The 9,678-nt window shown below is 61.0% G+C and overlaps 1 protein-coding gene across 2 annotated transcripts in view; it reads left to right on the top strand.

The window, feature by feature from the left end:
- The first annotated feature begins 4,514 nt into the window (after positions 1-4,514).
- RAP1GAP2 (RAP1 GTPase activating protein 2) overlaps positions 4,515-9,678 on the top strand; it is a 75,381-nt gene continuing 70,217 nt past the window's right edge. For both annotated transcript variants that reach the window (XM_075771800.1, XM_075771799.1), the window contains exons 1-2: positions 4,515-4,706; positions 7,295-7,411. In XM_075771800.1, coding sequence (XP_075627915.1) covers positions 4,657-4,706; positions 7,295-7,411 — 167 coding nt within the window. In that variant the 5' untranslated portion in view covers positions 4,515-4,656. The remainder of the gene's footprint in view (positions 4,707-7,294; positions 7,412-9,678) is intronic.

Genomic DNA, 9,678 nt, shown 5'->3' with positions numbered 1-9,678 from the left:
CAGTGCATCCTCTGCACCCAGCGTGGCACGGGATAAAGCCGGCCGCCTCTACAGCGATTGCCTGGCAGCCTGGATTCAGCCACAATGCACACACGCCGTTAGTATTTCCCATCACCTCTCTCGCTCGCGCTCGTCACTGTGAACTGGTTTCACTGGCAGCTCTTTGCTCTGGGAGAGTTGCTCTCGGCTTTTTTGACTGGGACGTGCCTCAGCAGTCCCTTAGCCAACGCCTCCAGCACCCGCGATGTCCCGCGCCGCAGTTATGCTGCGACCCTTCCCCACTCCCCCCTTGCTCTGAGAGACAGGAACCGAACCGCTTCTCTGACGGGTCCGAGGGGGGTTGAGACCGACATCAAGCGTCACAAATGGCAGGAACGCCGTTTCGGCCTCAGGAGGGGGTTGCGGGGTCCCTGCTGGCAGCCCGGGTTGCGTGGCTGAGCTCCGGAGGGCTGTCGGGCAGAGCCGGCCTGCTCCTTGCCTGTCGTACGCCGGTTGGGAGGCAGCCACCCGCAACGTCGCCTGGAAGAGGGTACCGGCAGCACCCGCCCGCGGTGACCCCGCGGATGCGGGCGCTGAAGGGGGGGGGTCGCGGCAGGGCCGGGGGCCGCCAGCCGTGGAGGGACCCACCCGAGCGCCTCGGCCCCGGTTTTCGGGACAGAGACTGGCTTCGGCCCGGCAGCCGCCCTGAGAGGGGACGGTGGAGACGGCGGAGGCCGCGGGTCCTGCAGCCGGGTGTTGCGGGCAGCACCAGCCAGCTCTGCCGCTGCCTGCGGCTCCGTACCGACACTGACCTCTAGCGGCAGCGCTACGGGCAGGGTACGGGCAGGGTGCGGGCAGAGTACGGGCAGGCTACGGGCAGGGTACGGGCAGAGTACAGGCAGCGGTATGGGCAGGGTACGGGCAGGGTATGGGCAGGGTATGGGCAGAGTACGGGCAGGCTACGGGCAGGCTACGGGCAGGGTACGGGCAGCAGTACGGGCAGGGTACGGGCAGGCTACAGGCAGGGTACGGGCAGAGTACAGGCAGCAGTATGGGCAGGGTATGGGCAGCATACAGGCAGGGTACGGGCAGGGTATGGGCAGGGTACGGGCAGCGGCAGCTTGCACAGCCTCCAGCGCCAGGCTCGGCCTGCTCAGGGCTGGGGTCCCCATCCTGAGTGGCTGGGGGTGCTGGGGGTGCTGGGGGTGCTGCACAGCAGGCAGAGCGGGGAGGGACGGGCACAGGCCCCGGGGGACCAGGTCTGGTGCTCGTGGTGACCAGCACCAGCACCCAGGCAGCCATGTGTGTGTGTGTGTCTGTGTCTGTGTCTGTGTGTGTGTGTCTGTGTCTGTGTATGCGTCTGTGTGTGCGTGTGTGTGCATCTCTGTGTGTGTGTGTCTATGTCTGTGTCTGTGTCTGTGTGTTTGTGTCTGTGTATGCATCTGTGTGTGCATGTGTGTGCATCTCTGTGTGTGTGTGTCTGTGTGTGTGTGTGTGTCTGTGTGTGTGTGTGTCTGTGTGTCTGTGTGTGTGTGTCTGTGTATGCGTCTGTGTGTGTGTCTGTATGTGTGTCTGTGTGTGTGTGTGTTTGTGTCTGTGTATGCGTCTGTGTGTGCGTGTGTGTGCATCTGTGTGTGTGTGTGTGTGTGTGCGCACATGGGTGGTGGCTGAGCACAGCCCTGGTGCAGGCAGGGCTTCCCGCAGCAGCACCCTGCACCCAGCCAGCGCGCGGGGCAGGCAGGGGGTGGGTGCGGGGGGCCGGGGCTGGGGGCCGTGCCCACGCTGCCCTGCAGAGAGGGTGGCTGCGGAGGGAAGGCGGCACGAGGGACGTCGTGCTGTGAGCCGCCGTCTCGTTCGGGGCCTGTCTTTGGCACCGTTTTGATCCCGTCTCAGCAGAGACGCTTGTCCGGGGAGGGCACGAGGACAGAGCAGTGATTCGCACTCCACGTGCGGTCGGTGGAAACAAACAGGCGTGCGAGCAGCAGCTCGGGCTGCTCTGACCATGCGTCCCTCTTGGCTCTGGCTGCAGGAGGAGCTGAGGGCCGTGCGCCTCTGCCCGCAGGCCTGTCCGTGGTTAACCGCCGTGCCTTGGGGGGCACCAGCGCACACCAGGGGTGACCGATCCCAGGACGAAACAGCCACGTCCCAAAGTGAGCGTGCATCTCGGGGTACGCTGAAGTTAAACCTTCGTCCAGCACCCTTCTAGACTAACCATGCGGAGTGCTTTTAGATCTCTACTTTCCCCTCCACCCCCCAAGTTAATTATTAGGGGAATTTCATTTCATTTTTAAAAATGAATTTAATTTTGCCTCAAATATTTTTCAAAATAATTGAAATGTGTGTGGGGTGTGTGTGTGTGTGTCTTCTAATTGCTTTGAAGAAGTGAATAAGAAGCTCCTTAAAGTGATGGAGGGCTAAAAGCTAGAGGGTTTTGATAAATTTAACATTAGCTTAACATTTCCACAGGGATTTGAAAATATCAGACTTGTAAGGATATTTGCTTGAGCTAAGTAACGCAATTTGTCCTTCTTCAAAGAGCTGTTGCTCTGCCCCACTGACGGCAGGGAGGGCTGCAGCGTGCCCCAGCGATGCGGGGGGAAGGAGGCAGGGGAGCGTGGCTCTGCGGTGCCCGGCTGAATGGGGCAAACGGTTGGGAAATAACGGGCCAAATCTGCCAGCCTGGCTCTGGCGTGCTGGCCCCGGAGGGTCGCCCAGCCGGGATCAGCACAGCGCTGGCAGAGCAAAGGGGCACGGGGCAGATGCTGAGTGCATTAGCGTGTGTGTGCTGTGTGAACACTACGCATTTTTAAATTTGTCATTATTTTAGATTTATTTTTTTTTAATAAAAGTTGTTTTTATTCTTTAGATCTCACAGGCCTGCAAAAACATATGTGTGCTGAAACAGGGGTGGGTCAGTTCCCAGGCTCCAGGGGCAGAAGGGAGAGCTTTGGCCTCTCCTGCACCTGCTCCTGTCCCCCCGCACCCTCACAGGGTCCCATCACTGCTTCCCACCCGCGACCTCCCGCAGCGGGTGCAAGCACCGGAGACTCCTCCGACTCTCTCTGCACGTACAAGTGTGAAATTCAGCACAACTATCCGGCTCTGCAGAGCGAGGATCAGATTTTTTTCATCTGCCCTTGGCTCTGAATCTGATCATGAGCGACACCAGTCCAGGCAGGGCTGGTGCCTGGCAGCTGCAGGCAGCTGATAACGGGGCCTTGCCGAGGGGGCAGCTCGCTTGCTGCCAGGCTCATTAAAATATGATGATGATTTCAGTGTCAACAATTTCCTGGTCATAATTTCAGCCGAGGCACCCAGCGGAGGACCGAGCTACCAGACCCCCAGCTGCCAAAGCAGCGCATGGACACAGCCTCTCTGGGAGGGTGGTTTCCTTCCCGCCGTCGGCCCACAGCGGGTAAGAGCTCCTCCAGAGGGTAGGTCGCCGCCCGAAATTTGGGACCCCTCCGGCTGAACCCCCTTTATGTGGCCCTGAGCAAGGCACGGCCTCTCCAGCCGACACGGCAAAGCACCGCTCCGCTTCCTGGCGAGGGGCAGCTGAGGTGGAGGCATCGATGCCTTTCCGATGTGTTTGGGTCCTACAAGAGTGAGAGTCGAGTTACCAATAATAGGTACTTACCTGAGTAATTAACGTTACTTGATTTAAATGAAGCTGTTGGATTGTGGGTGCAACAGCTGGGAATGCTGAATTGTGAAATTATGTTCTTAAAGGTCAGAAAAGTTAGGATTTAGGGCCAGAACACCACTTTTAAGCAGCAGCTTTTAGTGTGATTTGAAGCTCCTTGGAACAATATCTAGACACGGTCCCAGTTTGTTTCCCGAGCGCTGTGGGCCATCCGTAAGTGAACACACCCTGCGGCTCCCAGGCTTCGGAAGGGAAGCCCCGGCTCAGGCAGACGGCAGGTTTCACCTCTGAATCTACGCGAGAATAATCTTCGCTTGGCGTCCCCGGGCCTCACGCAGGCAGGTGCTGCAGGGTTACTGCTTTGCTCTCGGGGATGAGCGAGGACCGGCATCAAAACGAGGGGTCAAGGGGTGGGCTCCACCCTTGGGCTCCAGCCCCCCAGCCTGCGCTGCTGTGGCCGTGCACCCCCCCTGCAAGGGGGACGGCGTGACGGGGGGGCTCGGGCCGGGCTGGCGGGAGCCCGGTTCTGTCTTTATTTCCGCGGCGAGCGTTTCCGAAGGACTCTGTGGCGCTCGGCTCGGGCCCGCTCGAAGCGTCGGAGAGGCGGCTGCACGTCCCGCGGGGCCGGCCAGCCCACCCAGACTCCTCTGAGCGGACACGGAGCGCTCGCCCGCAGCCCAGCACCCCTCCGGCTCTGCCGAGCGCCCTTCGGGGCCGCCCGGGGGCAGCGGGCGTTGCGTAAGGCGTTACGTAAGAGGGCCCGGTGATGTGACCCACCCCCGCACCTGCCCGGGCCGGGTCCGGCCCCCCCCAACCCCCCCGGATCCCCCCAGGGCCGGAGGAGGCGGGAGCGCGCAGAAGCCGCCGCAGCCGCCCCAGCCCCCGCGGGGGACGGTGACCGCGCTCCGCCGCTTGCCCGCCGCCGGGCCGGATCCGGGCTGTGCCGGTGGGCTCCCCGCTTTCCCCGGGCGGGGCTCCCCCCTTTCCCCGGCGGGGCCGCCCCCCGCCCTGCGGCAGCGCTCCCCGGCCCCGGCATGGCCTCGGGCAAGGCTGCGGGGGAGCGGCGGTGGGAGCTGGTGCGCTGGTGAGTGCGGGACCCGGCGGGGAGCGGGGGGGGGGGGGGCTGCGGGGGGGGCCGGGGTTGCTCCGGGGGCCGGTCCTGGGCGGGGGCGGTCCCGGCAGGCTCGGGGAGGGGGGACCCCAGCGGGTGGCCGGGGGGGGGGGGGTAAGTTTGCAAAGGGGTCCGGGTGCGGTGTGGGGAGGGGCGGGATGGGGGGGGGTGCTCCTACCCGGGGGGAGTCCCGGCTGCTGAGCGGGGTGGAGAGGGGACTCCCGGCCGGGGAGGGCTCCGGGTGCGTTGGGGGGACAATCTAGCCCCGGAGCTGGGGCCCTCCGAGGGTCCCAGCGTGGTCCCGGGCGTGGGGCTGGGGGGTCCCAGCGGGACGGCAGCTCCAGCGGGGAGGGCGCACGTCCCCGGGCAGGGAGAGAGCGGTCTGGGCTGCAGCTGCCGTGAGGGGGATCTTTGGCATTTGGGGTCCAGCGGAGGTATAAGAGTTGGATCCCAAAGCGACATCCTGCTTCTGGGAAACAGCCCTGTGCTGCACGGGAGAAGCGGGGGGAGCAGCCGTGTCCTGGTCCTGGGCACGCTTGGGTCCTGTACCTGCCAGCGGGAAGTCTCTGGGCCGCGCTCGGGATGCTTTGGGGGCATCCGGGCTGCTGTTGAGGGGGTGAAGGATGCTGAGGCCGCTCTGGGCTTTGGCAGGTGGGGACCCGCTTCTTCCTGCTGGGGACGGGGTGATTGCAGTGACCGGAGCAGCCGAGTCGGGCTGACATTGGAAACAAGCTTTCTCTGTATTTTTTTATTTTTAATTGTATAGTTTGTGACGTCCAAAGCTTGTGACTTTTGAGCAGGGCGCTGTAGCGATGCCAGGCTGTGACTGGGGTGACTCCGGCTGCAGCGTGGTGCTGCTGATGTAAGAGCTGGAACTGGGCCCAGGGCTCGTCCCGCGTCCCAGCACCGGCCGGGCCGGGAGCAGAGCCAGGCAGGGTGCCGGAGCTCCCAGGTGTGGGTGGGATCCCTGCAAACCTGGGTGAACAGCCAGAGTGGAAATCATCTGAGGATTACTCTGAGCTTCTGAAGCCTTTTTTTTTTACTCTTTCCCCTCCCCCCTCAGCAGCCTAGTGCACTTTTTTCCTTGCACACTTAGACCCAAACTCTTACAATGGTGACTTGCTTTGGCCGTTCTGCCATCCCCGCTGCCTCAGACACACCCCCCCCCCCGCTCCCCAAAAGACATTCTGGCTTGCCTGCCACTACTTTGTGCAATATTCAATATTATCATGTGCAGGAGCTGCAGGGGAGCACTGGGACTGCACCGTGCTTGGTTGCTTAATCCAAGAAAATGAGCAGGTCAGTCTGTACCAGGGACACTCAAAGCAGCCTTTTGGGTTTCCTTTTGCTGAGAGCAGAGGTCCTGATCCCACGCTGTCGCTGCCCCCAGCTCTGGTGGGACCCTGCAGCCCTGGGCTGGGCCGGTGCGGGCAGGCGGGCGGCAGAGCCCAGCAGCAGCTGACGGCTCCAGCCACGGCCCCGCTCGTCAGGGCTGTGGGGTGGCCGCAGGGAGCCCGTGGCACTGTGCTGCATCTCCTTGGCCCCATGGCCGGATCCCCGCAGTTCATGGTGGGAACTGCCTGGATCGTCCACATGCTGGGGAGCGGAGTGTGAGCTCGTCAGGGATGCTGCAGCTGTGTGTGCATGTGTCTCCAACCAGTACCACAGGGGCTTTAAATAATTAATTGCTTGCTGATGAAATTTCATGTTCAGAGGAGGGTGTGTGAAGTGCAGCTGGTTGTTGGGATGGAGGCAGGCAGCAGAATCATGTTCTAAAAGATGGGAACAACTGCTGTTACCAACATTTTACTAGTGTAACGGAGAACCCGTCCTTCTCTAAACAAAATAATAACCATCAATTCGTCACTTGAATGTTACTTAATAAGCCTCAACATCTGGCCTGACATTCAAAACGATGTTAGAAAGGCATTAGCCTGGTCTTGGAGCTGGTGGTAACGCTGGGGACAGGGCTGCAGCCGCCGGGGTTTTGCAGGAGTGGTGGGGCAGGAGCTGTTAGGGGCAGGCTGTGCCCCAGGGTGATGATGCTGAGCGGGGGGGTGGTGTACCTCCGCCTCCCCGGGTCTTACAGCGAAATGTCCTGCACTGCTTTGGAAATGTTTGCTCTTCGCTTTTCTGCGCGTGTGCGTTTCAGGTGCACGTGGGTCTGGCCTCGGGGGTCCCACATCCTCTGCAGGGCTCCGTGCTGCAGCCGCCCGCTGGGGAGCTGTGGCCGCTGCCTGCGCTGGGCAGTCATGGCCTGGCTCTGGTGGCGGGGGGCCCCCGTCCCCTCCCCTGGGCACACCCTCGAAGGGGTGCCCCGTCCCAGCCGTGGCCGTGTGCCCATGGGAGCATCCGCTGATGGGCAGGGAAGGACAGGGACGGTGCGGGGTTGCAGACAGACGGGGCTGGAACGTCGTTTTGCTGGAGGAACACATTAGTGGTGTTGTCGGACTTGCGGCTCTGAGCAGCGCTGCTGAGCCAGCTGCTCTCTGCGTCCTGCAGCTCCCTCTCCACAATCCCGCGCTAATAAATATTTCAGTCTTCCTTGCCGTTATTTTTAGGTACGTGAGAGAAGGCCGGTTTCGGATCGAGGAGAGGACGCTGACAGCTTTCCAGTGGCTGTACTCACCCCACCAGCACCGCATCGTCAGCCGGGCGGACCTGGGCTCGCCCAGCAGGTAAGGGGGGGCTGGCGGGTGCAGGGCCGGGGGCCATGGGGAGCACTGGCGTGTTCCCTGCCAGTGCCACCATCAGCCTGCCATGCTGGTGGGACCTGTCTGATCCTCTTGCCACAAGCCCTCGTGGTTTTGACGTGGGTCTCCTGAGCCTCAGCCTGTCTCTGGAGCCCTGTGAATGTCTGAGCATCTTGGGTTTCGCTTTAAAGCAAGGTTCCAGATGCAGCAGTCACAGCCGGGAGCTGCAAACGTCATGTAAGCCCCTCTCTGGTTTAAAGCAGTGGAAAGGACAAATTACTGACTGCCTCCCCAAACTTCCGTTTTTAAAACCCCCATGCTTTTGGTCAAGCACGCCACCTTTTGAGGACCTGCGTGCAGCACGCTTGGGATTTGCTTAAAAAACAGATTGGGAGCCAGGGGCTACATATGTCCCAACCGTAGGTAATCTCTGGAAAATGTTTGTTCTGATACCCCAATTTCATTTGGTGCTTAAACCCTCTCCTTCACAGCTCGCTGAGAACATGTCTGGGAGCCGCGTCCTGGGCATGTGCTGTGGCTCTCCCTGCTGATGCACATGCATCGCTGTCGGTTCGCATCCCAGTGTTTGCTGATAAAACGCCATTAACATAAAAGCCTTGCGGGCCTCAAGACACATATAGCGCAGTGTCTGTTTTCCCGCCTGTTAAGAGCACTGAAACACCCCGAGCCCCCGGGGGGCTGCGCGGCTAAAAGCTTTTCCCTCTGCACTTCAGCTGCAGTTTTGCTCCGAGAGCCCTTAAAGCCCTGAAGTATTTATCTCCCTGGAATCGCATGTACCAGACGCCCAGCGGGAGGGCAGCTGGGGAGGGAGGGGTGCCCGAAACGCGCGGGGAGCGGGGGCTGCGCGGGCTGAGCCCCTGTGCAGGGTGGGGAAGGGCTGCAGGTGCTCTCGGAAGCTCCCCGCCGGGTGAGGGGTCTCTGGGGGGGACCGTGCTGAGGGGCCTGCCCCACTCGTGGGGAGCCAGAGGTGACATCCATGCCTAGAAGAGATTTCTAGGAGCAGGAGGGGGGTGCCCCACTTCCCTCGGCGGGACCCACGGCGTGCGCCTGTGCTGCAGCCAGCCGGCGATTCCTCCGCCTGCCACCAGAGAGGCTTTCCAAAACCTGAAATTGCCATGCTGGTTATTGATTTTAACTAATTTTTGCAAATTGCTATCAAAGGCTGCGTTAATCTCGTCCCTGATGCACGTATATCACACGGCATGTGGAATTTTGATGCATGTAATGTCATTTATAATTAATGTTAAGTACCATTGGGGTTAATTCCACTGGATTCATTTGATTTCCCAGTGGGCTGGGAAGTTGCCTGGAGTAGTCTGGTCGAGCGTGTGGGACATCAGTGGCCAGTTACGCGTGGTGCCTGCATCCCTCTTACGGGATAAAGCCTTTACCCAGATTGCAGCTGGGGCTGTTGCCCAGGGCAGCCTAGGTGCAAACTCCGGCTCAGCGAGCCCTGGGGTTGCCTAACTCTGACTCTACAAGCAGACAGGAGCGCAGCCTGCTCAGGCAGTGCCTGCAGCCGGGGAGCGGAGCTGCTGGCCCCACTCGGGGCACAAAGCCACCGTGGCCCGTGCCGTGCGCTTCAGCAGCTGCTCTGCGGGACGGGAGGGAGGAAGATGCCGTGTTGGGGATGCGTTACCCTCTTTAATCCCCTTGTTTGTTCCTGGCAGCAGCGAGGTGCCCTGCACTGTCCTGGCCTGGTGTGTCCCCACTGGCAGCGAGGGACAGGGCACGGCGAGCGGGCAGCCACGTCCACCTCCCAGCACCGACGCTCATCTTGGCTGCGGCACGTTGCTGCGGAGGCTTCGGCTAGGGGACGTTTTAGTGCCTCGGGTGGCACGCTGACACCAGGATGCTCTGTGGCATTTCAGGCTGGCACGTTATTTATCTGTCACATTAATCGGATCGGTGTCTCTATTTTGCACTTGCTGCTTTTTCTTTGCATAATGGTAGTGACACAGCTGAGCAAGAGGATGGCTGATCTGCTGGAGTGGTTAATGTAACAGGTGTATTTTATTATTTTTATTGTTTGTACACATTAAGGTACTCATTGGTCCCATTTGAACAGCACTTTATAGAAGGACGAGAGCACGGGCCCTGTTTCCTACAGCTCTTCACACAGCTGGGTTGGGGTTTGCCCTGGCCCCACAAACGCGGTGTGGTGTCTGGAAGCAGCAGGCACGCTGCTGCCGGCAGAGCTGCTTCGGCTGGGATGGGCCTCTCCTTCGGCA

The sequence above is a fragment of the Balearica regulorum genome, chromosome 19 (assembly GCF_011004875.1).
Source record: "Balearica regulorum gibbericeps isolate bBalReg1 chromosome 19, bBalReg1.pri, whole genome shotgun sequence".
Classification (NCBI taxonomy): domain Eukaryota; kingdom Metazoa; phylum Chordata; class Aves; order Gruiformes; family Gruidae; genus Balearica; species Balearica regulorum.
The sequence above is the reverse complement of the archived record's forward strand: the minus strand, read 5'-3'. Positions and strand labels throughout refer to the sequence as shown.